The following is a 26284-nucleotide window of genomic DNA, read 5'->3' on the forward strand; positions in this document are numbered from 1 at the left end:
ATTGGCGTTTATAAGAAAAGACATGGAGCCGCAATTGAGAGCCCAATTTAGAACATTGCGCAAGATATGCCGACGTGGAGCTCTAAGATCATTTGCTGTTCGTTCAATATATACAAAATATCCAAGATATAAATAGCGTGAAAACATACCTAAGGTCCATTCATATAATTAACTTTGATTATCTCGGGAAAAGCTATACCCACACCTTAGCTTCATTCAACCCTAAAAAGAGGCATCACATTAGGATCAAGATCTATGATCAGGTACGCTCAATCACAGCTGATGCCTGACTCGGGTTTTTTTATGCTTCATGGAATGATATTTGAGAGTGTTCTGAATGAATCGCATCAGACATGCAAAGGCGTACAAAGATTAATCCTACGCATATATGTCGACGAAATCTTACACAGATTTCTTTGACTGAGATGGAGGGCGTGCACTGCTACTATCTTGCCCAAGGTGGCCGACTAACCTGGTGTATTGACTCTCCATTTGAGCCAGAGAACCCAAATTGACTTTTTTTATAGAAGGTCCCTAGACTTCACGTAGGTAATGAGCTAAGTGCTTAATCCCAAATGTATCACAAGGATCTTGAAACGTAACAGTCCTGTGATAAGCTTAATTCAGCTTGAGATAAAATCCTGAAAGGTATGCCTTAACCCCACATCAAAATAATACCCCGGATCCGAATCGGGTCTCAAAACAATTGCCCGGCGTGGAACCTTACCAATTCAATTAGCTGTATTATGATTGATTCTGTGTAGATTCGTTACCCCGTAATCTAGGAATAATAGAGCCTTGAAGTAATTGAAAGTTTAACCCCGCATTTTACTTCGTAAATCGGGGTTCTTAAATTCCGTGGACTTCAATGCCTTCAATCACAATATTTTCATCACTTCACTTAGTACGAACTCACAATGTTTGATGAATATATCCAGGGTCGAACCTTGCGTCGTCTAGCGAGATTTAGTTGCTCGATTGTGAGTTTTACTTGAGACTATTAAAGAACAACCAACTTACTTTGAACAAAAGGGGTTCTTGATCGAAGGTTATCAGGCTGGGGTTCTTGGTGGAGTACAAGAAACAAAGCCTTTTCAGAATGCCATTGAAGTACATACTCAAGGTTAATAAGATTACATACGACAAGTCTAATGATTACAGAATCCAACAGGCACAGAAACAATCCCCATGATTGCTTCTTCTTACACTTTAGCTGCAGCATTCATGTCATGCGTTGTTATGCTGATTGGCCTACCTCTCGGTCGCCGCAATTGCATCATCATTGGCAATGTATTCATTGTTATCGGTGGAATAATCCAAGCAGCCTCATTTTCAGTTCCTCAGATTATTGTGGCTCGAGTACTTTGTGTAAGTCAGACATTCCAATGGATAGAAAAGGGGTAAATGAGACTAATTTGTGGCAGGGGTTCGGGATTGCAGTAAGCTAATCTAACCAAAAGAAAAAACTTTCAATCTGACCATGGAACAGTTTATCACTTGCAATGTTCCCATGTATATGGTATGCGAGAACACCTTTTTTTGAACTTGATTTTAAAGTCTAATTTGCGCAGTCTGAGATGAGTACCGATGCTAAAGGACGCGGGCCAGAAGTTGCAATCAATTGCTCTTCTCTACTTTTTGGGGTGGCCCTATCCTATTGGGTGACGTTTGGATTTACTCGTATGACGAACCAGGTCTCCTGGGTAAGCACTAATTGCACGAATAACTTAGATCCAACAAAAGCTTACTGAGAATAAATCTAGCGTATGCCTGTTGCAATCCAGTCAATATTTGGAATTCTGTCAGGCACATCGATGGTATTTCTTCCTGATACACCTCGATGGTACTATGCCCGTGACTGTATCCCCGAGGGTGATAAGACACTCTCACGCATCTACGGTGTTTATCGCCAAGGCGTCAGCAATAGTGGCGATATTCCAGAAATTCAGGCCATGAAAGAAAAAATTATGTCAAATTTTCATGTTGAAGAAGAATCAAGCAACCGCCTGACTCTTCTTAGTCTCGTCTGGGACAATACGCCCCTTCGCGTCGGACGTCGTGTACGAATCTCTTTTCTGATTCTGGCTATTCAGCAGTCCATGGGTATTAACATGCTCGTTTACTATATGACCTTGATTTTCACACAGGTGGGGCTTTCAGATTTTTTTGCCTCTTTATTGGCAGCCATCTCCTTGACCGTCCAGTGGTTTGGTTCGTTGCTGTGTATTGTCACAATCGAGCGGGTCGGACGCCGGCGAATAATGATGTACACCGCATGCATAGAAACATGCTGCATGCTTGTATTTGTTGTTCTGAATATGCTTCAAAACAAAACTGTCGCGACTCAATGGACAGCAGCAATGATCATGTTTCCTTACATGTTCTTCTATGGTTGGGGGTGGGTAGGATGTCCTTGGCTTTATGGGCCCGAGGCAAGTTTTTTTCAGGCTTTCACGACCGGGACATAGAGTTAACAAAGTGAATAACAGATTGCCCCATTACGATACCGCCATATCGGGTCTGCAGCTGGTCTACTTGGAGTATGGCTATTTACATTTCTGACGGTATTCGCGGGTGGCATTGCTTTTGAGACAGTTGGAGCAAGAATCTGGATATGGCCGCTGATCTTTAACGCGATTGCCTTTCTTTTTGTTTACTTTATGTGTCCAGATGTGAGTTCTCCAATTCACAAGACCAAACTTTGACTAACATACATAGCCTACCAACAAAACCCTTGAGGAGGTCGATGCACTTTTTACAAGCGACGAAGCTATGCTAAATAGGCTCAATCACAAAATGGCTCAGAAAGTTGTAGCTCAGGAGATTGAGGATGCAAGCTAGAAGTTTTATAGCTAAGTTAGTGACTAAGCAGTGCCATAGTTAGTTATTGACTAGAGGACTTATTTACTTCAAGATAAAATGAGGGCCCCTTGGCTTATGGCATAAGACATTTATTTGTGAAGGAAATCTATGACACATGCTTTAACTGCTCATATCCTTCACAACTTACTTTTTGAAAGGGACTTATCTTGATCTTTATCTAAGCGGATGATACCCTGACTTAATTAGCATAGATTCAAACTACGACAATATCTGATGTGGGTATCTCACCTCCTGGATGCAGGTTGCAAGAAGGGTTCCATCTCCTCCTGCCCATATCTTTTGATGAATCAACCCCCTCGCGTTTCCGGACCAGCTTGTCTGTACCTCGGTCAAAAGCCACTCATCGGCCTTGAGGCATTTGACATTGTGAAAATAAATGATATGGTCCAGGCTCACCATCATTGTGACCTTTGAACCAAGTTCGCCTTCGATCTGGGTTGAGCTTTCAAGATGCGGTCGTAGAATAGGCGTATGGGATTTGGGGGACGTGAATAAGTCTTCTTTGGTAGAGTAGAACTCAGTGACAGGTGGATCTTCAAACAGCCATGTTTGGTGACAATGTGGCACTGCTGCGAGCAGATAACTATCTGACATGAATGCCAATGCAGCGAGGTGGACAGGGTCACCGGCTGGGGCATCAATGGCACCCCGTGCTCGAATCCATTGATGAATGCGCTTATCCGACGGATTGTGATTTTTTCCTTTCAAAATACCAGCACTTTTGTTGATGAAAGGGGCCTCGAGTACAATTCCAGAATTACCGCTGGCTCTGGGTGATTTTGAACGACTCGGGAGCTCAATATTCGGTATATTGATAGCATGCTCCAAGAACTTCGATTCGGGCAGAATTTGGTGCGAGGTAAAACTGATTGTTGCAATAAATATTGTCCGATTTATTTGAATAGCACGAACGAGCCTCAAGCAAAAACTTTTCCCATCGCGGATCCTTTCGACATGGTAATTGATAGTATCCTCTCCGTTTCCTGCAGACACAAACGAACAGTGCATTGAATGCGCGTAGACCCCATCAGGGACTGTCAGTTGTGCTGCGCGAAGGCTCTGCGCAATTGCTATACCACCAAATATCCCGCGCAGACTTGGTCGCCATAATGTGTACTGGTTCTTGAATACATCCGAGTGGGAAGCCGATGCCGAGACAACCTTAATATGTTTCTCGATTGGCGAGGACTCAGTTGGATTCATTTTGTTTTCTATTCAAGATTTTATATAAATTACTGTCTTTGGCTGTTCATTTTTTTAGATTAAAATACTGAAATTCAATGCTAGTAGATAGTACATTTCCTCGGCTTAACAATGTTCGGAATTTAGCCTTGACTCGGTCATTTAATACTACAGGTAGTATCGACTCAACTTCTCCACGTGGGGGACAAATTTAGGGGCCGATGATTTAATATTCCCTATCCGGATCTGACATTACTCTTTAAAACAAATTTTCGGATGATGAATTGTCGTCAATCTATTGCGTCTGAAAATTTGACCAAGGAACTAATACCTTTTGCTCAAAGCCTATCAAACCTCCCATTTCAAGAGAAGACGCCAAGATCATAATCGAGCAAAGAAGGATGCCAGCCCTAGATGGAATTCAAGTCCTTGAGTTGGCTGGCCTGGCCCCAGGGCCTTTCGCTGGAATGATGCTTGCGGACAATGGCGCCACAGTGATACGCATCGACCGCGTCAAGCAACATCACCAGCCCAGCCCCGACGTTTTGATTCGAAACAAGTCCTCAATTAAGATTGATTTGAAATCGCCTGGTGGAAAATCTTTATTTCTTCGCCTTGTCAAATACGCAGATGTCTTGATTGATCCGTTCCGACCGGGCGTGCTCGAGAAACTCGGGCTCGATCCCAGAACAAGACTGCTTGAAGTAAATCCACGATTGATAATAGCTCGATTGACGGGGTTCCGGCGAGATGGAAGGTATGCACATATGGCAGGGCATGATATAAATTACTTGGCTGTGTCCGGCGTGCTTTCGATGCTTGGCTCGTCCGCCGTGATTCAGCCATCCAATCGTCCATTGCCACCGTTGCCGCCTGGAAACATACTGGGAGACTTTGCCGCAGGAGGTCATATGTGCTTTACAGGTATTATGTTAGCGCTCTTTGCGCGCTCAACAACTGGGAAAGGACAGGTAGTGGAATCCAATATGGCAGATGGTGTTAGTTATCTAGCAACCATGCCAAGAATCTCGACGAAGATTCCTGGCCAATGGGATCTGCCTCGAGGGCAAAATCTTTCCGATGGGGGATGTCCTTACTACAATGTCTATGAGTGCAAGGATGATGGCAGCTATTTCGCCGTGGCTGGCTTAGAGCCACAGTTCTTTCTTGAATTAGTTGACGGACTCAGTCTGCGCGACGAAGAATGGGTTAAGACCCGAGAAGATCGTGCATGCTGGCCAGCTATCAAAGCTGCGTTTGAAAAGCGTTTCAGACAGAAGACACGTCAAGAGTGGGAAGAAATCTTTGATGGCACTGACGCTTGTGCGACCCCGGTCTTGACACAGCAAGAACTGGAGGCCAACGGATACGAGTTGAGGGCGGGCGTGACTTTAACCGATACACCTGCACTAGCTATTGGTAAATTGGGATGGAATTTGGAAGTCCTATATCCGGGTGAAGGGGGAAGTAAAGCATTGACGGAATGGCTAGGATGGAAAGAAGGGCATGACTATGAAGTTGTTAATGAAGGATTGGAATGTAAACCAAAAACTAAATTATAACAAATTTTGGAGCAGGTTGGTCAAACAGGTTTGAATGCTAGAATTCAATCAATACGATCATTTGTCTCCGTATATATAGGCACATGCTTTTCTTCGATCAATGTAATTCAATCGGAAGGCCATCTCCTAATTTTAAAGCCTTGACAACAGCCTCGCATACTCGGACTGCATTCAATCCATCGTCTCCTGAGCAATGAGCTTCCTCTAATCCTCGAGTCACTCGAGACAAATTCTCGATCTGCTGCTTGAAAGGAATTTGATCTGACAAGCTCAGTTGTTCTCGGCGGATAGCAACGTTCCACCCGATCTCCTTTTTCAATTCTTTGGCATCTCTTTCGTTGTACTGCCATATCGCTCCATCGGGCTCCGTGAGCGTTCCATGCGTGCCAAAGATACGATAACAGTCAATTTTTACTGGAGCGGGGGGATAAAGTGGGTTGTCTCCTGTCGCGGCTTCCCATCCGAATGGACTTTCTACGTTATCGCTGACGATGAAGGTTCCGACAATTCCGTTCGCGAATTGAAGCATAATTGCTGCTCCTTCTTCAACTTTATCATCCTTTGGAATCCCAGGATGTGATCGATGGCTTATGGTTCCAGTTGCCCACACTCGAATGACATTGGATCCAGTTAGATAATGTAGAACATCAATATCATGAACAAAGTTGGTCCATATTGGACCACCACCAGCAGAGCGGGAGCCACGCCACTCAGCGAAGGTATAATATCCATCATTCTTCTTCACGGTCCATGATCCAGATATTGCTGTGATTTTACCGATTTGACCACTGTTGATGACCTGCCGGGCACGGACAAGGGATGGGTGGAAACGGCGATGATGGCCCACAAGTATGGTGCACTTTTTGCTCTTAGCAGTTCGAAGAAAGCTTTCACCTGACTTGGAGTCTGTGCAAAAGGGCTTTTCAATAAGAATTGCTTTTGGTGACATGGTATTGAGTAATTCTTGGGCCACCGATATGTGGAGATTTGATGGGACACAGATAATATATGCTTCCGGAGTCGTGGAGCAGGAGTCCCGAAGATTTTCTATAGAGTCAAAATGAAGTACCGAAAGTTTGAATGCAAGTTCCTTTCCTGGGAGGAATGGATCGATTATCGCGACCAGAGAGCAGGTGGGAGAAGAAAGAAGGTATTCAGCATGGAGTGGAGCAATCGTCCCTCCGCCAACGAGGGCAACTGCCATTTTCCCGTCTTTGGAGCTCATTATGGTGCTAGATATTGGAAAAATAATAGACTGGCATGGCAATTAGTATTCTCCAGAGAAGCTCTCGAGATATACTGCTTCACGTCACCTCCGGTGTATAAAAATGGGCCGGAGAACCCCCGCTTTTGCCCGGTTCAATCTCCACTTCGCAGCATTTATCTCGCAAAAGCAGCTGTTAACATTCTGAACCTTACTTCAATTTCAAGAATCATTTCTTTCAAAAATGGACATCCTTCAACAGTCCTATAATTATGGCAAATCACCTCTTATCTCCTCATCTCTACGCCAGCCATACAATACCTATTTGTTTGGCGGTAGCATTTCCCATTCTCTGTCACCCCTTCTGCACGGAGTGCTCTTTGGATCTCACGGTACATCTTGGAAATTCCACCTAGCCCAAACAACGAACAAACTCAAGTTCAAGGACAAACTTGCTGCTTCGGATACAATCGGGATATCGATTACCATGCCCAACAAGGTTACATTTGGACCTCTTTTAGACGACTTAGCTGAGCCCGCGCGCGTGATTGGAGCTGTTAATACTACGTTCGTCCGTCTTAGTCCTGAAGGAAAGCGGCGACATATCGGAACAAACACAGATTGCGTTGGAATACGTGAAGCTATCTTCTCAAATGAACCCGATGTGGTCACGGTGGCAAAGGGGAACCCCGCAATGGTGATAGGAGGCGGTGGGGCAGCACGCAGCGCCATTTATACACTGTGGAAATGGTTCTCACCGTCAGAGATATATATCGCCAATCGTTTTCGATCTGAAGTAGACGATATTATGGCACACTTTGAAAAGGAGATGCCAGGTATTCGATTAAGATACATTGCTGATGTGGCAACTGCAGAGGCACTTCCCATCCCGTCAATTATCGTGAGCACGATCCCAGACTACCCTCCTTCACAGCCCGAAGAAATTCTTTGCGCTCAAGTCTGTGAGAGGATAATTCAAAAAGCTGGAACGGGACTATTTGTCGATATGTGTTACATGCCATCTCCAAAAACGAGGCTTCTGAATACAGCTAGTGGGAGAGGGTGGAAAACCATTATGGGGACAGATATATTGGTCAGAGTTTGTATTGCGCAGCAAATTCTATGGTTGGAACGATTACCGAACGACGAGGGGATTACAAGTGCCCTTAAAAGTATTGTCTATCCAAGGGAAATTGTCAACCCTCCAAAGCTGTAGTAGTACTGTTATTTTAGAGGTGGTTGCATATAATTCATGATTTGTATTTCCAATTTTTCCAGTGATCCAACAAATATTGTATAACTAGAGTGCACCATAAAGCATCATTAACAATAGTCTCAGTAAAAATGACTGGTCTTCTTAAGCCCAATGTTACGACACACGGAATATTATGGAAAATTTTGAAAATTTCCGAAGCATGTAGACATGTCTATATTCTTTGATCGTTACTTGTGACGGCTTGACCCCGCAAACCGGTGTTCAAATTAACAACCCGGTTCAAACAGCAAAGGCCAGGAGCATTGAATCGACTATGAAAACAAGTACAACATAAATATTATTTGGATCATTTTTTGCAGCTGATGGTTCTTCAAATCTTATCCTATTGCTTTGCATCATGGCTCACATTGCACCGCTAGCCCAGGTACGAAATCTCAAAATGATGTGCAGATCATGAGAAACTAAACCAATCCAAGCCTATCACGCTCAAATTATCCGGGAAAACTATCAAAAATCGTCTTTACCGCACGCCCCTGAGCGAATACGCTTCGGCCTTTGACGAAGAAAACGTTGAAAACTGTGGAAAGCCTCTTCCAAGATACGCAGAGCTCTATCAAGGTATGTATTTCAGTCTGTCCATGATGTCAGTTCTGGAGAAACACTGACTGAAAATGAAAGAACTTGCGGACGGCGGCGCTGGCCTCATTTGTACAGGCAACATTCCTATCCATCGCGACAATCTTGAAAACTACAACAATGCAGTCCTTGATATCAACAACCCTTGGGATCCTGTGGAGGCTTTCCGTCCGGCGGTGCAAGCCGCCAAATCCCGAGGCGCGATATTCCTTCCGCAGCTTCAGTTTCCTGGTCACCAGGTACCTGAATTTCTGAATGCCAACCCCAAGTCTTCCTCTGCGGAGCAGTTGCAGCCTTGCTTGAACAAGACTTATGGGAAGCCGACTCCTTTGACAAAATTGGAAATCAAGGACTTGCAAGCCCGCTACGTATGGGCGGCGGAGGTCCTAGCAAAAGCTGGAGCAGATGGAATCATTGTACGTGTCGACTGCCAGAAAGATGAGATTTTATTAATTGAAAAAGCTGCATGCGAGTCATGGATATATCATGCAGCAATTCTTGTCACCACTGACCAACAAACGAACGGATGAGGTATGCTATCTGGCTCCATTGGTCTGCGCGATATGAGCTTTTGCCAACCTCTGTCTTCATCTAGTATGGTGGATCGCTTGAGAATCGGGCTCGATTTATTCTCGAGATCGTCAATTCCATTAAAGCAAAGCTGCCACTAGACAAGTTTGTCATTGCCGCCAAACTAAATTGCCACGACTGTATATCTACACTTTCTCAAATTCATGACGAATCTTACTAACAGTCGCAGTTATCAAGGATGGCACCAGTTTTGCGGAACAGTGCGTTGTCATAAAATGGCTCGAGGAAGCTGGCGTGGATTTTTTTGATATTTCAGGCGGAACATATGCATCGCCAGCCTGGAGAGGCAATATCATGAAAGAGCTTGCGGAGAGACCCTCACAAAAGGCAAGGGGAAGGTATGTTTTTGCCACCTTGGAATTTACAAATGCTGATGAATCAAGCTATTTCATTGAGTGGGCACAAGAAATGAAGAAAGTATTGGTAAGTTGTAATACTTCCCATTTTCATTTCTCCTAATTTTTAATTCTCCTAATTGTTAATCTATTTGTTTAATAGTCTCGCGCGGTCATTGGAACGACTGGTGGTTGGCGCGATAGTCACTGCATGGCGAAAGCTGTGGAACAGGGTGATGTTGATATGATTGGGCTGGGAAGACCCCTTCGAGAAGACCCTGCTTTTGTCAACAAAGTACTCCGTGGTGATATCAGAAGAAGTAACTTGTGAATAGTGCCTTAAGCTCAGGCCATTAAGATCCTTTGATATTTCGATCGAATTATTTCCTTATGAATATTGTGTGTGCTTTTTTATTAGCCAGTAACATGCTAATAATATTATATGTAATTTTTATTTATGGTATTAAAATACATCGCCAAACCCAGGGCCAAATATCTCCCTGAGTAGATCTGTAAACCCTTCGTCTCCAAAATCATTCTCCATCTCCACGGTGGCTGCCGTTAAAAACGGATCGTATGCTGACACCAGAGGATTATCAACATGATGCGGATCCGACAAGAACTCCATCGTGCCATTATCGGTAGCCATAGCTCTCTCCACTCCATAGTTGAATTCATTATTGCACTTGTGAGCGCTGTGTAAGGGTACGACCTGGGCCTCAGATACTGGAATTACATCTTTGAGTCTAGCTGCTCTTGATCGCAAAATCACCAAGAGATGTTGACCAAGTAATGCTGCAATTCCAAATCTATGAGATGGTATGGTGCCCGCAGATTTCAACTGGATAGCAACCTGTCCTAGTAGGGCAAGAAGCTCAATCTCATACCCTGGGCGTGAGCCATGCAGATAAGGAAATAGCTTCAGGGTCAGAACTGCTGCATAGGATATCATGGCCCAAGTTGGAGATAGCATGCAATACATTGGCTCTCCCACTGATTCAAGGTCACGCACAGCGATTTCACAGCAATGAATAGCCGCGTCAAAGCAGTCTTCCCGAATGACATCCAAATCGTGGTCACTTTTAACAGCGACATTGAGGGCTGACGATAAAGTCCAAAGTCGATTGTGAATGTACACATGATATAAATAAAGATTAGGAAGCTTCTCTGAATCTGGTGTATTAGTATCGTAAGATGGTAGCCACATTCTTGTCCAAGGCTCAAAGGTAGTATTCACAAGATCACGGACCCAGTGAGGATCATGGTAAGGTACCGATGCTTGGTGTCTGATTTCTTTTTTGTAGGGTCGCCAGATGACGACGAAGAAGAATAAAGGCACAAGTGTGCTTATCAGTCAAGTCGGCCAGCGGGTGTGTCCACCAGATTTCAATATTGCGAGTCAGATCTGTTTCTGGGAAAGCGTTTATTCTTCCGCAAGCAGCACTATTAGCTCTCTCCCAGAGCAGAATCCGAAGCCAGGTTCGCTCTTTGTTGCGGGCCAGTCGCTGGAGATAGGAGAAATGTTGTGCAGAGGGGCAACTTGACGTGTCTGGGCTGAGTTGCGTCGTTGCGTCGTATAGGCTTGGGCTCGCTGGAATCACTTCCTGAGCTGGTAATTCCATCATGCTATGAGATGTTGAACCGACTGGAACATTTGCCCGACCAAAATTATGATTGGAACGAGACTTTGATCCTTGATCCAGGCCTAGTTCAGCAGCAACACCGAAAGCATACATGGTATATAACCACGATCGTTCTTCAGACAATGTTCTGGCTGGAGTTGCAGATAAGAGAGAAATGTAATAACCTTGCACAATCTCCACTGATTTATATCCACACGTATGGACGTGTCGGGATAGTTTTTCTCCATGAAGGCGCAGTCTCTTTGCCAGATGTCCTAGATTGTGGTCAAACTGGGCAGTCAGAGCAAGGATCCACGTAAAAAGCAGTGAAGATCTGGACCGCACAAAGTCCGCGGTATGCAGCACGGGATCAAGAATTCCATTGATGAGGTGAAGTCGAGAGAAGTAGCTGGATATCATGTCAGATCCGGTGTTTCCTGATTCTTGGTGGGGGCAACTACACCTACATAGGAAACAATGTATATGCTTCTTCCATCGAAAGTAAGCCCAGCTCCACTGGATCCAAATCAGGACCAACATCTCGCGGCGATCCGGTCTCAGTGGATCGAAAATAATCGGAATAGCGATCTAATTCTAATGCGGGACCAAATAAAGTATCGAGGCCCCGTTCCAAAGTCTGGCGGCTCAATTGAAGGCCTAAAGAGACGTACCCAGGTCGATGAAGCAGGTGTCGACCCATGCCTACTCCGGGTGGCAATTCCCTCTGCACATATTCCGCTTCAGTCATTGGAGATGTGGTTATTTGGTTTGAATGTGTTTCCAGGGCTTGTGCTGCGCCCGCAGCTTCAGCCATCAGTGCCAGTGGGTTGCTGACCGGCTCAAAGTTCATATGAGAAGTGATTGTATCTGGATCAGATGGGGAGGCTATCGTTCCCGGGTTTTTTGAGTACCAACAGGTGCATTCATGGGCTTTGATGCATCGGCAGTATGTTTAGGGGACATTTGGTGCTCGAAAGCACTCTCCTCTGATGCCTGGCTCCATTCTCGGGGTTTATTGTCGTCTCGCATCTTTGACAAGAGCAGGTCGATCACTTCTCCCTCGCCAGGAGATACGCTGGCGACTTCCTGGATCTTTTCTGTCGATTTACCGACTTTCTTGAGTTCTGTTTGCATTTTTCGGTATGCCTTTTCAAGTCCATGATAGCGACCAACCGCGCCGCGTTTGCGACCCAACGGGCGTGGTGAGGGGATTTTGCAGATGCGGTTCGTACGCTTGCAACGGTCGCAAGGCTCAATTGATGAATATTTCATGGCATCTGGTACGTTGGGACGGATACATCGCATCTTGAGCTTTCGACATGCCTCGCAGGCTGCTGTGGGAGACGGGAGGTGGGATTGCTGCCTCGTTACTGGTCGGGCTGTAGGAGAATCCATGATGGCTCTGTAGCTCTCTGAAGCACGCTAAAGCCAAGAGACAGATTTTGTTCTGTCTTATAGGTATATATGGTTGATGTACGGGAATAGGGAATCAATTATCGCTGCGTTGGTCGGGCATGACGAAAAGTTCCACTGCGTGGCGCTTCCTTTTTTGCGGGGGCGCATTCGGGATTTTGCAATGCATTTGGGGCCGCGCCGAAAGTTTACATGATAACTTTATCCAGGCTTTTTGGCCCAGCGCATATTCTGTACACTATTCTGTAAAAAGGTAGGGTTATTTTGCTTTCACGGCTTCGCAAGACTGTTTTTTATCAAAATTCGAATCTGAAAAACATCTGAAGGCGCTGTGGCTGGCCTCGAAGGCTCTAAGCCCCGGGGATCGCGTGGGCAAAGGCTTGTAGGCTTCGTGCGAATCAAATAGGCGACCAATTAATACAGTTTCCTCGATGATCCCATCTTCTCGGAACTCACTGAGTATATCCAGTCCTCTCCCGTCGCTAGAACGCTTTCTGGACCTACATGTCGACTCCCTCGGCAACCCGCATTTTCCCCGCCCGGCATCCAGATTTATGCACCGGATGCTCCACAATTGTAGCCCCCAACATTGTGGCCTCCAAGGACCAGTCACATAGTACAACGCGCAAAGGTAAACTATTGGTTCACCAGAAGCCTGACCCGGAGAATTTACAGTCCAATCTGCCATTCGCAGGATATTTCACTTACATATTACTCCCAAAATATCTGCTACCTCAATTTAAATTGTCCTCGCAACAATGTCGACTATAAAAGTGGCAATAGCTACTAACTCTTTGGGCAAATCACTCTCCGGTCATACAATTCATCGCAAGCTGGAGGCCGCAAAATCTCATGGCTTTGAAGGGGTGGAAGTCGCTTTTGAGTGCATTGATGCGCATGCAGCTACTTTCACCTCATTGAAGACTCGTGAAGACAGACTGCGCGCAGCTGCTTCCGATATTTTTGTCAAGGCGTCGTGTCTATCGCTCAGTCTTATTGCCCTGAATCCCTTTAGAGGATTCGATGGATTGAAGCGATCATCGGACGTAAATTTACGACTAAAAGAGGCAGAACTGTGGTGTCAGCTGTGTCAGATCATGCGCATTCCAATTTTTCAGGTCGGTGTGTCTCCGAGCTACCATTTAACAGTATCACTCATGATGATATAGATCTGTACGGCCCTTTACCCCGCTGATGAGCATGACTTCACCGCCAATCCATCTGTGATCGCCGCAAATATGCGAGCCCTTGGTCTACTGGCTCAAAAACATAACTTAAAAGTTGCGTACGAAGCACCCTCATGGGGTATGCACAAAAATACCTGGCAGCATGTACAGGAGATACTAGCTCTAGTTGATCTTCCTAACGTCGGTCATTGTCTTGATACTTTCCATATTGCATCAAAAGAGGCCGGTGATCCGTTTAATGTGGATTCGCCTATAAAACAAGATGGACTAAAGCGCCTACGACACAGTTTACAGGAGCTGAAGGAGGCTGTTGATCCGGCCAATATTGTTTATCTACAACTTAGTGACGCGACACTAGCAGATCCTATGCAACGAGGATATCCACAAAAAGACTTCAAACAACCTCCCTTCATGACTCAGTCCAGGAACTGTCGGATTTTCCCATGTGAGGAGGATTTCGGCGGTACGCTGCCTGCCGTCCAAGTCGCCAAAGCTATTTTCGATATGGGATATGTGGGGTGGGTGTCCATGGAAGTCTTCCATACTGACATGTTTGATACGCGATCATCGTAAGCTCCCCTCATTTGCTTGATATTATATCCTTTATTAATCGGAAATAAGGGTACCCGATTATTGGGCCGAACGAGGTATGAACTCCTGGCGTGAGGTCGCCACTCGTTGTGGGCTTGGTCGTCGTGAGTATATTGAAGCCCTATTCCAATGTCTCATCCTAATACTAATGACACTTTATAGTTGGAAAGATATAATCACAGAGAGCAGCCTGGAAACCTGTGACTTTAGATTAAATTTGACATTAGGAAACTCACCAAACTATTTACGGTCCCAAAGTTTTCTTGAAATCAATGCGGCCGATGGTTTCTTCTATGGCCCAGACCATAAAGTCTATGTCAGCCGAGCCACTATGAATACAAAAGTCTTCTCACAACGTAGGAGTAAATGTTCATAAAGATCTTATCCTAAAGTAGGAGGGAAGAGCAGCGATTTGTCCATTTGTTCCTTTAAATGACGAGTTTGACCTGCGTCGTCGGTCTTCCAGCATATAAGACTATTATCAAACATCCACGTCAATTGTTCAGACCATCCTTTATACTCTATATCATCCGAGGTATAAGCTAGAATTATTTCACACTCCGCGACCTCCATCCACTTCAAGCGTAGTACCCGTGACAAATGAGCTTTCATCTGACCCTAGATACCATGCGGCATTTGCAATATCTTTAGGTTGTGTAACTCTTTTCATTGGCAAAGAAGCTTCCACCTCATGGAGCTTCTCTTTTGCTCCCTCCCCAATTCCAATTGAGGATCTTAGCCTGATAGTATTCAGTCATTAGTTGGTGATCCCAAATGGGGTTAGTGCGGAGAATAGCTAGCGTTATCCTACATTGAGGTATTACCGACTGCCGGAGCAATGCAATTGAAACGAATTGTTGGAGCATATTCAAGGGCCATTGTTTTGGTAAATCCCTTGAATCATTTAGTACCTGCAAGCCAGTCTCATTAACAGGCGAAGGTACATACTGTGACGGCTGCCTTTGAAGCATTGTAGATAGCGAAGCCCGGTCGAGGCCTTGTGCATCCCGTACTATCAACCAAAATTTGTCAAAAGCATTGCCTATATAAACAGCTTTGTATATGAGGCACCTTGTGATATTAATAAAAGCGCCGTGTCCTTGAGCCATCATATAGGGAGCAAATATTTTTGCGCTTAGAAATATTGGCTAAAACCTCATATATTAACACTTTATCCTATTACAATGAATATAAATCATTTTACCTTGACATTGACATCAAATGTTTTCTCATATTCACTGATGGACTTTGTATGAACAGGCTGAAATTCAAGTCAGTATTTAGACACCAATATTAGAAGAGACCTTTACAGAGGGGTCGTTTGTAATTCCTAAAACACCCGATATATCAAGACCTGGTCATGGAATATTTGTGGAAGCGATAAAATTTACCTGCATTGTTGATAACAACATCCACTGTTCCGTATTCTTTTTGGATGATCTCCAATGCACTCTCCCAGGTTTCTTGCTTGGCCACATCGCCGAAACAAAACCGTAAATTAGCGTCTCTTTGGGCTTTTTTTTCTCCTTCTACTCGGTTCAAGTCAATTATGAGGACTTTCCACCCCTCAAGACTGAACCTGTCAGTGATGGCTGATCCGAATCCATCTGATCCGCCTAGGAAGCTTGGTCAGCTCAGGGGGAAAAGGGGTAGAATTGATATCCAACAACCTGTCACAATCGCCGTGCGTAAAGATTCCATTTTTTCGAGTCACTATGGCACATGAAAACAAATATTGGATGAATTAATATATAATCTTGTATAATCAAAATGTTAGGCTCTTTTTATAATTAGATTGAAGAACTTGGCGCTAGCACCTCATTTCTACAAGGATGACCGGCTTTTAGATTTAACTCCCGGATCTTCTCGGAATTTTAATCAATCAACCGAAAAACGACTCCTAGTACATATTTTCTGGTATCAAAATCCCCTTGAGGAAATGTGGAGAAAGGCTTAAGCATGAAGTGCTGTTAAGATTCGACACGTTATATGCCACTTAGAGCCCTCACTCTCCCTTCTTCGAGAATGTTATGTTCAACAATCGAATGCTCAAACTATTCCAAGATGCTTTTCAAGTCTCTCAGAGGAAGAGCTCTCACTACCGCCATCACACTTACAGCAGGTACTGGTTTTTTGCTTTTCGGCATGACCAGGGTTTTCAGTGGGCTATTATCAATATCATCCTTTGTAAAGACCTTCAAAAACCCGGCTCCTTCAGTTCAAGGGCATATCGTATCCAGTTATGATCTAGATTGCCTTTTTGGGGCTATTCTGATCATCTTCATTGGTAACAAATTTGGTCGGAAGTTCTGTATTTCTTTTGGTTGTTTGATTGTCATTATAGGAGCTACACTTCAAGCAACCTCTTACTCCCTGCCACAGATGATCATTGCACGAATCATTACAAGTATTGGTACTGGCATAAATACAACTGTTATCCCTCTCTGGCAAATTGAGCTGACCCATCCTCGCCATCGTGGGAAGCTTATCGCGTTCTCACTCGTCGTGGTCGTCCTGGGGTTGGTGATATCAAATTTATTCAACTTTTTCTTAACTTTTGCTGATTCAAGAAATTCCGTAACTTGGCGCTTTCCGTTGGCATTTTAATGCGTCTTTGCGATTATTACTCTTTTTATGCTGCCTATGACTCCGGAATCTCCGCGGTGGCTTGTTCTTCGAGATCGATCTTGCGAAGCAAAGCCCATTATTGTGAGGCTCATCGATATGCCTGAAGCTAGTGAAGTGGTTCAGCGGAATTTACAAGATATTATTGACACTGTGCAACATAGCAAGAACTTCAACGGCCCGGCATGGCAGAGTTCTTCAGTGGCGGTCATTCACAGACCTTTCATCGCATCCTCCTTGGCGCTAGTGCATCATTCATGCAACAAGCTGGACGAACTAATGTCATTGGATATTATTTTTTGACTCTTTGATGGAATCCTTTGTATTTAGTTCTCGAATGGCACTTATTCTAGCCGTGGTAGATTTTGTGAGCTTTGCCTTCTGGACTTTGCTTGGTGCTTTCCTGTTGGACCGGGTTGAACGCAAGAGAGTCTTCCTCATTGGGGCAATTGGTCAAGCAATATGTTTTGGAATGGCAGCGTTAGGAATTGGAATTGGAACAAAGCCAATGAATGCTTTTGCCATTGCATTCATATTTACCTTCTATATTTTCCAGGTTTGTGTATTCTTCGCACCCCACGATCTATTCTTTCCAGTTAATTTTTTAAAATCTATCTCACTAAATATAGGGAACATCATTTTGTCCCATATTCTTCATTTATCCCTCTGAAGTAAATTCTTAGAGAATGCGAAATACTGGGGCAGCTGTGGCCATCGCCGTACATTGGCTGTTTGTTTATATAGTTGTCCTTGTGATAACCCAAGGTAAGAGCATAAATTCATTGCTCTAAGCTAAAATCGTGTAGGCATTTCGAGTCTTGGTTGGCGTTTCTATTTGGTATTCGCAGCGCTCAATGTTGCCTTTGTACCCTTTATCTGGTATTTTTATATCGAGACTGCTGGGCTTTCACTTGAACAAATTGATAGAATATTGGAAGTCAAGTTTGACGGCGGTCCAGGAATGACTTATAAAAAGCGACAGAGATTGTCACCATGGAAACAAATGAAGGTAGAGAAAACGTCAAGTGGAATTGAGCTGGTGGGTCACGTTGGGAGTGATTAGGTTTTGCAGAGCTGGGATTATTTGCCGATCTATTGCAGTCATTCTCTAAAAGATCATGAATTAGCAGAGTATATACAGTTTTATCCCAAGCCAAATCTGTGATTTAAATATTCACTGTAGATATGCCGAAAGAAAACCGAACCAATGTGCGTATACTTTGGCCAAGGAGGTGCCTTAGGGTAGTCAAGACACACCGCCTTTGATATGGAATTATTCTGCCGCTGAATGCTCGCTTTTTCCTCAAGCTTCTCGATCCGCGATCCAAAGTCTCTGATTGTTAGTAAAGCTACTAGCCATGGCTTCGTCTGGGACAACAACCGCCCCCTCGGTTCCACCATCTCTCTCTCTCCCTCCCTCGCAATTCGCCCGCCTGCAACCTCATGCTTACCTCCTAGCCCACCTTTCCCCTCCCTCCGCCAGCAACCAGCCCTCAATTCGCGCGAATGGCCGCGCCCCTTCTCAATTCCGAGTCACGTCCGCTAATGCGGGCTCATTGACCCACACAAACGGTAGCGCTGTTGTCCGTATTGGCGATACAGCTGCTGTGTGCGGCGTTCGAGCCGAGCTCCTACACACAGAGGATATCGCCTCGTGGAGTGTCTCGCAAGCCACAAATGCCAACAAACGTCGCCGCCTAGCAGACTCCAAAGAGGATGAAACCGATGCCGATGATGAGGATGAGGAAGATCGATCCCATATTCAAGACCTGAATTTGCTCGTCCCAAATCTCTCTTTAAGCACCGGATGTGCCCCAGGCTTTATCCCAGGTGCTGCGCCCTCTGCACTCGCTCAATCACTTTCGCAACAGATCCTTTCTCTCCTGCACAGTACACGCCTGGTTCAGGCTGATGACTTGCGCGTCTGGTATCAGCCACCTAACCTTGGGCCGGAAGAGCCCGAGCGACACAATGAGGAGGAACAGATGGAGGTGGATTCTGGAAAGAGTGAAACCCCCAGTGAAAGCAAGCCTCGGGAGATCAAGGGATTCTGGGTGCTTTATATCGATGTCATGATGATTTCCCTCGCTGGTAATGCCTTCGACGCCGCATGGGCATCGATTCTTGCTGCTTTGCGCGACACGAAGCTTCCTAAGGCCTGGTGGGATGTTGATAATGAGACAATCCTTTGTTCGGATGACGTTTCTGATTGCCGCAGGCTCTCCTTGCGCGGCCTCCCGGTGGCTAGTTCATTCTCGGTCTTCGAGGCAGATGCCGCAGCGGGCTGGCGGGCAGTTGTTATCTCCGATACAGAGACCGATGATCAGAAGCACAAGAACTCTCAGCAAAAGTGGATCCTCGCAGATCCTGATGGTTATGAAGAGGGACTGAGCCAAGAGCGAGCCTGCCTTGTGGTTGATAAGGAAAATGGAGGAAGGGGCAAGCTTGTCATTGTCAAGATGGAGAAGCACGGGGGCTGGACGATCGATCGTGGTGACCTTAGGCAATTGGTGGACATTTCAAGCCAGAGGTGGGACGAAATGAAGCGGATATTAGACCAATGTTGATAGTGGCTGTGAAAGAAAAATATGATACCATTTTGTGCACCTAATCATTATACCAAAATTGCAGCTCTACCGTCAAGATGCAGGGGACATGAGTATTACGTTCGTAATTCAACACCGAAGGGGATATCATCAAGTCTATCATAAATTTGTGGCGATCATCGACGGATGTTCAAGCAGAACCCAAACTTGAGATTCTGCTATGTATACATGGGCAATTTCATCATTGCGTAACAGGCTTTCTAGGCGTCCCTCGCCTTTTCTTCAGTGGGGGCTCCTCGTCCAGTTCCTCGATCTTGGGAATGGTCGCCATCCCGTTCTTCTCGGTATTTGAATGCTGTGGAGAGCCTTGTTCAGCTTTGCTTCGTGTTTTAAGCGGGAAAGAGATTGATAAGAGAATCAGATCTCGGTTGTCATCAGCATCTTTTCTCTGGCTGGAATCTGTCTCGGAAGCCTGGGGCCTTTCGTCTTCCACAGCCTTGGTCGGCTTTTTTGTGGATTCATGCGCCTTTGAACTTTGAGCATCTTGCTGTGCGGAGCTGTCAGAGACGCCTGTCAATGATTTAAGGTCACCTGAAAGGATGCGCATAAAAAGACTTTTCGGTTTTTGAATGACGTTGCCATTTTCATCCTTTTTACCAGGACCTTCTGCTTTCTCATTGCTGGCAGCGCCCTCACCCTCCTCCTCAGATTCCTCATCAGCATCTGAGAAATTCCACATCAGGGAAGTCTCGCCTCGAACGAATGCAGTGCCCCAGAGGGAAGTGAGGACGCCTGGAACAAGGTATAGAAGAGCAGGCTGAGCGTGGTTCGAATACTGCATAGCGAGCAGAGTAGTGACCATACCCACAACATAGCCAACAATACTGGCCTTGAAGTAAATCTTTGGAAACGATCTGGCATCATGATACGGTGGCTTGAGTTCTGGCTCCTGTGGTATTATGGTGGGCGCCCAAAAGCGCTCCCCCCATGACCCAGTTGCTCGTTGATACTCGGCTTTGTCACTCTCTGCGTTAGAGCCACAGATTGTTGCAATTTGAATGGTTTTCCTGTGGTAGTAGAGGAAGAGATCAAAACGTAGCGCTAGGCCAATCATCATGCCCGGAATGACAATGTCTCCCAGGCCGAGCATAGCCAGTGACACGGCATCCGGAGCCTCACCGGGACTAGGGGGTCGAGGGAATAGAAGTTTGATGGGCACATCGAGTTTGGTTGCAACGGTGACCATCAGCGGGGTAAAGAAGACAAAGTAGATGTCGTAGAAGAACAATGAGCCCAGGATCAGTGAACCGGTCCAGAAGGTTGATGGGGACATGAACTGCAAGGCTCCGTATGAGAAACTGAACCCCAAGAAATTGGTTAACCACCATGGTTTGGTCACAAAGGCAAAGTACCCCACAGCCGAAAGAGCAAAGATCCCGCTGAGGAGATCCAGCAGACCCACGAGGGTTTTGACATCAAATACACCACGGATATGAGCTCGCAACTGAAGTCTTTGGTATGAGACGTTTCGGCAGGTCCACATAATATGCATCATCTTTCTGGGCAAGGGGATTGTGCTCAACAAACCCGGCAGGGGTGAAAGTCGGGTGCCTTCTGCATCTTCAGATCCGTCTGTCGCTCGAGTGATAAACATACGCCTGCGTTGCTCGGCGTGCCAAACCTGGCCTCGATAGCGGTAGTATCGTGGGAAGATAAACGATCGGAGGATCAGGAGGGCATCCTTCACAAATGCAATCGCAAAGAACACGCCCATCTGGGAGAAATAGAAGCTGAGGATCTTGTTTAAGATAGCTGGGTCTTCTAACCATTTGATGACAAGATATAATCCACCAAGTGTAAGCCCAGCTGTCAATGGGAACATTAGAGCATCCGAAGGCTCCAATCCCTCCATCTTCTGGACTGGACCGGACTCCTCATCCGCTTCCTCGTCATCTGTGTCCTGCCCGTCCTTCTCGGTATCTTTTTTGGGCGGTTTGGTGGCGGAGGAGGGACGTGAGAGGGAGGCATGAGCGCCAATCCAGATCGGAAACAGGGCAGCAACAAGCAGGTGCCCGTAGGTAGGGAGTAGAGGTTTAATGCGTTCAAAATAATAGAAGGCATACCCAAGCAGCTCGGCGAGGGGGGTAACTTCAGACATGGTGCTCGAGAGGTCGGAGATTGTTGGAAGGCAGGTTTTGAAGGACTCGAGAGAAGCGTTGAGGAATTATAGTAACTTAAACGAAAGGAACGCCATCCATGGTGGCCGGTCGAAGTGGAATTGGCAAGATGCAAGATGCAAGAAGCAAGCGGCGTTCTGTAGACAGGCCTCTCTGTAAGCTGTCGTGCCAAGCTCCACCTGACGATCCCGCTCTTCCTCTTTCCCATTCCAACACTTCAACTTCCAACCACTACCCTCCTGAATCATGGCGACGGACGTGACATTCGATACTTCCATGGTAAGCTCTGTCGGTCGTTCTGTCGCACAATTCTTGTTGGTCTGAGAATCATAACTAATCCCTGATAGGGCTCTTTTACGGTCGAGCTCTACAACACTCATGCCCCCAAGGTGTGAACTCCCCAACCCTTCCGACTGTGGAAAAGCATTCTTTGACTAAAGTATTTTGATAGACTTGCAAAAATTTTGCGACCCTTGCACAGCGAGGCTACTACAACAATGTCATCTTCCACCGCATTATCCCCAATTTTATGATTCAGACCGGCGATCCGACTGGCACTGGACGAGGAGGCAGCTCCATCTACGGCGAGAAATTCGAGGATGAAATTCGCGATAATCTGAAGCATACTGGTGCCGGCATTTTGAGCATGGCAAACAGCGGACCGAATACCAATGGCAGTCAGTTTTTTATTACCCTTGCGCCAACACCTTGGTTGGACGGAAAGCACACCATCTTCGGCCGAGTCAAGAGTGGAATGCGGGTAATTCAGCGCATGGGATTGGTGAAGACGAAGACTGAAGACCGGCCAGTGGACGAGGTTAAGATCATTCGGGCTCGTGTGGTGGAAGAAGGGGCAGAGTGAGAACGAAACAAGCCTGGCAGCACACCCCTTCTCACTCGGGTGGAAAACATTTCTTTCTACGCAGCAACAGCCTGTCACTCAGGTGTCCTTGACACCCAAGGCTCCAGGATCACGAGGCGACTTGCAATTGACCGATTGCCCTTCGCAGCACTGGTACTCCATCCATGCGCACTTCCTCTGAGAGCTTCCAGTAGGGAGAGAACCTCGATTCCAGGCTTTCAGGACTTCGGGACTTCGGGACTTGCGCCCATTTACCTAAGCTACGATAGATGCCATATTGAAACAGGTAACCTCAACCTGGCAATAGACAGATGAATGTATCACTACAAAACGAACCGCTTCCATCAGATGTTTCCATCCAGAGCAGCAGATACAGAGTGAATTCTTATCTACCACTCCCAAGACGACAGCCAGTGAAGGCGTCCGCCAATGAAGCCCGGGGTTGTCATGACATGGCAGCCGGACTGTGCAAAGCACTGGGAGTGGCTTGGGAGAAAGCAAGCTCGAGCGCAGTGGATTTTTTCTTTTAAAGCGCGCATCCACTGCTGCTGAGTAAGCCCAATCACGTGCCTTGTATAGGGTTTTGCGTCGCTGAAGTGGATTATCTCCATTGATATTAAAAGCACGATCGTAATACTATCAGCTAGACACGGCTCTCTAGTGATACTGCCAAAGTAGAATAGTATTTTGGAGAAGACCAATAATGCCGAATGGCTACTTGTGTGTCCCAGAGCTGACTCGGACCATCGACATAATCCATCATTTCCGTATATCTTAAGCCTATTTTTACCTCAGGAGATTCAAGTAGCTGGCCGACTCCGACCTGAATTGAGTTTAATATCCGTCAATGCATTCTTCATTGACCCTACCTATCCCCTTAGATGCTGTAATTGTCAATTCCAAGCCCTCCCAGCCGGGCTTTGAGTTATGCGCACTAAATCACCTGTACGGCCATCGATATGGTTTTTTTTGTTAGTATAAAGGCCAAATACTCAGATAATGCGATCATGCTCACGGATCAGAGACCGAGGAATAAGATCATTTTCGGGAACGTCGCCTCGTTGATTCCAAGGCTAGGAGAGTAACATACTGGCCTGTGATTGGAGACCTATTATTTAGCTTCTGTTGTGTTCGTATGTTGAGAGGTATGCGGAGATTAAATTTTCCCATATTCGCTTTATGAAGCTTTTATTCAGGTATCGTAAATAACTCAGGTGAACAAACATCAGTGGAGGAAGTATGGCTGTCAATTTCCTATTGACCCACTATACGACCAACGAGGTATAGCGAACTTGCGTTGACCGCCTTCCCGCACAAAAGCTCCCTGGCCCAAGTTTTTTTTCCTTCCTTCTCTCCACCACTGGTTTCTCACCTTCAGGTGCCGAATACCCTCTTCTCTGACACCCAGCCCACTCAGAGATGCTCAGAAGTGGATTGAGAGGTCACTTCCCAAGGTGACAAGAGTTAGTTCTGCTTCCTACTGCAGTAAAACCCGGACACACTTATCCTCCAAAGATCCGACCTCAGTCCTGATCATTTGACAAGATGGAGTCGCTCTCGGAGACGCCATGGGATGTCGTCATTGCAGGTACGGGGCTGGCTCAATCTCTTCTAGCTTTGTGAGTGGCTATTACTTTCAATGAAGCCCCAACACATTCTTACCAACTCCCTGAAGAGCCCTCTCACGGTCGGGGAAAAAAGTCCTTCATGTGGATCGGAACCCATACTATGGTGGATCAGAGGCAGCATTCAGTCTGGACGAGGCTTCAGAGTGGATGGACAGTGTGAATCAACGTGGGTCGTCACTGAGTGTGTACTGCATTCCGGCCGGTCGCTGATGTCTTTCGACTGGTAGATCCTGGAAAATCTTCTTTTGAAGATGCCAAGATTGTCAACTACCCACATCTTCAAGACCCTCCACGGTCTCCTCCTTCCCAGACCGGCTCCCAGACCAGCGAGCTCCCACAAAGCACACTGGCCATCCGTCCGAAGCTGGCTGCCAGCCGTGCTTATACCCTCTCTCTTTCACCCTATTTCCTCTACACTCGCTCAGAACTAATTTCTATCCTGCTCTCCTCGAAAATATACCGCCAATTGGAGTTCATGGCCGTGGGGAGCTGGTGGATTTACTCTTCGGACACGGAAAGTGGTGAGCTCGGTGCGACACAGGCTTTCCATCGTGTACCTGGTAATCGGGAGGATATTTTTGCGGATACTCATATCAGCATGAAGTCAAAAAGAGTGCTGATGCGGTTTCTGCGCCAAATTAGCAAGTCCAAGGACGAGGAAGATGGGCTTGAGAGAGATGATGACCTTCAGGTGCCTTTCGCGGATTACTTATCTTCCAATTTCAGTGTTCCTGAGGACCTTCACTATCCTCTGCTTTCACTTTCACTCTCCCAGATGTCTCATCAGAACACCGCTGCGAGTTATGCTTTATCTCGAATTAAGAGGCATTTGGCATCCATTGGTGCCCTGGGTCCGGGCTTTGGAGGCGTGGTCTCCAAGTACGGCGGAGCATCTGAGATTGTCCAAGTTGCTTGCCGCGCTTCCGCTGTAGGAGGGGGGATTTACGCACTGGATACAGGCATACAGTCTCTTCACAATCCCGAGTCTGTGGCAGAGGCAGAGCACTCGGTAACGGTACAACTTTCAAATGGTGAGTCTGTTCGGACCAAATTCGTCGTCGGTTCCTTCTGGGATCTTCCTCTTCAGACGCAACCGTCGTGTACGAAAGTAGCACGCTCGATCACCATTGCCTCATCGGACTTCGCGTCTCTTTTCCCCGTGACAGTGGAAGGGGCTCCTGTACCTGCCAGTGCCATCCTTATGTTCTCTGGCGACTCACTCAATAGCCCTCAATCCCCGCCGGTGTATCTCCAGGTTCACTCGAGTGACACCGGCGATTGCCCACGACAGCAGAGTAAGTCACATTCTAGTTTTCTTTCTGGTGTTTGGCTTTGGGTTGTTCCCGCTCGCATGATGATTTATTCAAACTTATCTACATTGCCTGTAATTTGCATTGATGAAAGCATATCTATCACGCACTGATCTCGAGCATCAATCCTCGAAACATGATTCTGCTGCCACTTTCATCTATTCATTTGCTAATGCAGTCTCACTACAGGTGTCATATATGGCAGTATTGCTCTCCCTGGTCGTGATGGCCACCATCTCCTCGAATGCGCCGTGGGCCGCCTCCTTCGGGCAGAAGGTCCCCAAGCCATAGCCCTCTGGTCCATGCGGTACAGCCAGCTTGGTCGTCTCAGTAATGACGGGTCGCTACCGTCTATTCAAACGTGTTCGCCTCACGTGCTTGCTTTCCCACCGCCTAGTCTTGATCTGGCGCTTGAGGATGACAATATCGACATTGTCAAACAGGCGTGGGTGAAGATCGTAGGAGATGAGGTCGCCCATGAAGATTTCATGATTTTTGACGATCGTGAAGGCACCTCTGATGATTGACTATTGTAGCATCACTTCAGGGATTTAAACCGGCATCCTTTAGTTGTCGATTACATACATTTACTCGTAATACGGAATACAATTGACCATTATGAATATACTGTTCTCAACTCGTACCCCTAGGCTTCATGCACCGCGACACACTATGATTAATCAGTACGCCACCGACATCCAGAAAAATGACCAC

General features: G+C 46.1%; 15 protein-coding genes across 15 annotated transcripts; 10 read left to right on the top strand and 5 right to left on the bottom strand.

Annotated features, from left to right (window-relative positions):
* Window positions 1-917: 917 nt before the first annotated feature.
* N7462_001101 (uncharacterized protein) lies at window positions 918-2841 on the top strand (the record flags this gene model as incomplete). Its single annotated transcript, XM_057072827.1, has 9 exons — window positions 918-980; window positions 1033-1110; window positions 1162-1368; window positions 1425-1439; window positions 1490-1519; window positions 1572-1703; window positions 1764-2060; window positions 2490-2672; window positions 2719-2841. The coding sequence occupies 9 exons, from the start codon at window positions 918-920 to the stop codon at window positions 2839-2841; spliced, it is 1128 nt and encodes a 375-aa protein (XP_056939357.1).
* On the bottom strand, window positions 2776-4086 carry N7462_001102 (acyl-CoA thioesterase; the record flags this gene model as incomplete). The annotated part of the gene is made up of 3 exons (XM_057072828.1): window positions 2776-2837; window positions 3011-3056; window positions 3112-4086. The coding sequence occupies 3 exons, from the start codon at window positions 4084-4086 to the stop codon at window positions 2776-2778; spliced, it is 1083 nt and encodes a 360-aa protein (XP_056939358.1).
* A 380-nt stretch (window positions 4087-4466) lies between these two features.
* N7462_001103 (CaiB/BaiF CoA transferase family protein) lies at window positions 4467-5627 on the top strand (the record flags this gene model as incomplete). Its single annotated transcript, XM_057072829.1, has 1 exon — window positions 4467-5627. The coding sequence occupies one exon, from the start codon at window positions 4467-4469 to the stop codon at window positions 5625-5627; it is 1161 nt and encodes a 386-aa protein (XP_056939359.1).
* Window positions 5628-5724: 97 nt separating this feature from the next.
* On the bottom strand, window positions 5725-6852 carry N7462_001104 (Gfo/Idh/MocA family protein; the record flags this gene model as incomplete). Its single annotated transcript, XM_057072830.1, has 1 exon — window positions 5725-6852. One exon carries the CDS (start codon window positions 6850-6852, stop codon window positions 5725-5727), a length of 1128 nt encoding a protein of 375 aa, XP_056939360.1.
* Window positions 6853-7075: 223 nt separating this feature from the next.
* Window positions 7076-8047, top strand: N7462_001105 (shikimate dehydrogenase family protein; the record flags this gene model as incomplete). Its single annotated transcript, XM_057072831.1, has 1 exon — window positions 7076-8047. One exon carries the CDS (start codon window positions 7076-7078, stop codon window positions 8045-8047), a length of 972 nt encoding a protein of 323 aa, XP_056939361.1.
* Window positions 8048-8444: 397 nt separating this feature from the next.
* N7462_001106 (uncharacterized protein) lies at window positions 8445-9940 on the top strand (the record flags this gene model as incomplete). The annotated part of the gene is made up of 8 exons (XM_057072832.1): window positions 8445-8471; window positions 8524-8665; window positions 8726-9099; window positions 9146-9214; window positions 9279-9393; window positions 9444-9612; window positions 9658-9697; window positions 9773-9940. The coding sequence occupies 8 exons, from the start codon at window positions 8445-8447 to the stop codon at window positions 9938-9940; spliced, it is 1104 nt and encodes a 367-aa protein (XP_056939362.1).
* Window positions 9941-10072: 132 nt separating this feature from the next.
* Window positions 10073-12626, bottom strand: N7462_001107 (Zn(II)2Cys6 transcription factor; the record flags this gene model as incomplete). The annotated part of the gene is made up of 4 exons (XM_057072833.1): window positions 10073-10776; window positions 10883-11640; window positions 11699-12098; window positions 12143-12626. 4 exons carry the CDS (start codon window positions 12624-12626, stop codon window positions 10073-10075), a joined length of 2346 nt encoding a protein of 781 aa, XP_056939363.1.
* Window positions 12627-13402: 776 nt separating this feature from the next.
* N7462_001108 (sugar phosphate isomerase/epimerase family protein) lies at window positions 13403-14689 on the top strand (the record flags this gene model as incomplete). Its single annotated transcript, XM_057072834.1, has 4 exons — window positions 13403-13762; window positions 13814-14400; window positions 14453-14530; window positions 14650-14689. The coding sequence occupies 4 exons, from the start codon at window positions 13403-13405 to the stop codon at window positions 14687-14689; spliced, it is 1065 nt and encodes a 354-aa protein (XP_056939364.1).
* A 286-nt stretch (window positions 14690-14975) lies between these two features.
* Window positions 14976-15819, bottom strand: N7462_001109 (uncharacterized protein; the record flags this gene model as incomplete). Its single annotated transcript, XM_057072835.1, has 6 exons — window positions 14976-15162; window positions 15234-15316; window positions 15371-15434; window positions 15494-15570; window positions 15627-15683; window positions 15814-15819. The coding sequence occupies 6 exons, from the start codon at window positions 15817-15819 to the stop codon at window positions 14976-14978; spliced, it is 474 nt and encodes a 157-aa protein (XP_056939365.1).
* Window positions 15820-17065: 1246 nt separating this feature from the next.
* Window positions 17066-17717, top strand: N7462_001110 (hexose carrier protein; the record flags this gene model as incomplete). Its single annotated transcript, XM_057072836.1, has 2 exons — window positions 17066-17328; window positions 17378-17717. The coding sequence occupies 2 exons, from the start codon at window positions 17066-17068 to the stop codon at window positions 17715-17717; spliced, it is 603 nt and encodes a 200-aa protein (XP_056939366.1).
* Window positions 17718-17733: 16 nt separating this feature from the next.
* On the top strand, window positions 17734-18110 carry N7462_001111 (uncharacterized protein; the record flags this gene model as incomplete). The annotated part of the gene is made up of 2 exons (XM_057072837.1): window positions 17734-17812; window positions 17854-18110. 2 exons carry the CDS (start codon window positions 17734-17736, stop codon window positions 18108-18110), a joined length of 336 nt encoding a protein of 111 aa, XP_056939367.1.
* Window positions 18111-18405: 295 nt separating this feature from the next.
* On the top strand, window positions 18406-19614 carry N7462_001112 (3' exoribonuclease family protein; the record flags this gene model as incomplete). The annotated part of the gene is made up of 1 exon (XM_057072838.1): window positions 18406-19614. The coding sequence occupies one exon, from the start codon at window positions 18406-18408 to the stop codon at window positions 19612-19614; it is 1209 nt and encodes a 402-aa protein (XP_056939368.1).
* Window positions 19615-19834: 220 nt separating this feature from the next.
* Window positions 19835-21751, bottom strand: N7462_001113 (aspartic endopeptidase; the record flags this gene model as incomplete). Its single annotated transcript, XM_057072839.1, has 1 exon — window positions 19835-21751. The coding sequence occupies one exon, from the start codon at window positions 21749-21751 to the stop codon at window positions 19835-19837; it is 1917 nt and encodes a 638-aa protein (XP_056939369.1).
* Window positions 21752-22016: 265 nt separating this feature from the next.
* Window positions 22017-22632, top strand: cyp1 (putative peptidyl prolyl cis-trans isomerase (CypC); the record flags this gene model as incomplete). The annotated part of the gene is made up of 3 exons (XM_057072840.1): window positions 22017-22049; window positions 22118-22159; window positions 22222-22632. The coding sequence occupies 3 exons, from the start codon at window positions 22017-22019 to the stop codon at window positions 22630-22632; spliced, it is 486 nt and encodes a 161-aa protein (XP_056939370.1).
* A 1545-nt stretch (window positions 22633-24177) lies between these two features.
* N7462_001115 (putative Rab geranylgeranyl transferase escort protein) lies at window positions 24178-26097 on the top strand (the record flags this gene model as incomplete). Its single annotated transcript, XM_057072841.1, has 4 exons — window positions 24178-24251; window positions 24308-24426; window positions 24488-25555; window positions 25760-26097. The coding sequence occupies 4 exons, from the start codon at window positions 24178-24180 to the stop codon at window positions 26095-26097; spliced, it is 1599 nt and encodes a 532-aa protein (XP_056939371.1).
* Between the last annotated feature and the right edge of the window lie 187 nt (window positions 26098-26284).

This window comes from Penicillium macrosclerotiorum (genome assembly GCF_028827735.1).
Source record: "Penicillium macrosclerotiorum strain IBT 26536 chromosome Unknown utg000001l_segment0_segment0, whole genome shotgun sequence".
NCBI lineage: Eukaryota > Fungi > Ascomycota > Eurotiomycetes > Eurotiales > Aspergillaceae > Penicillium > Penicillium macrosclerotiorum.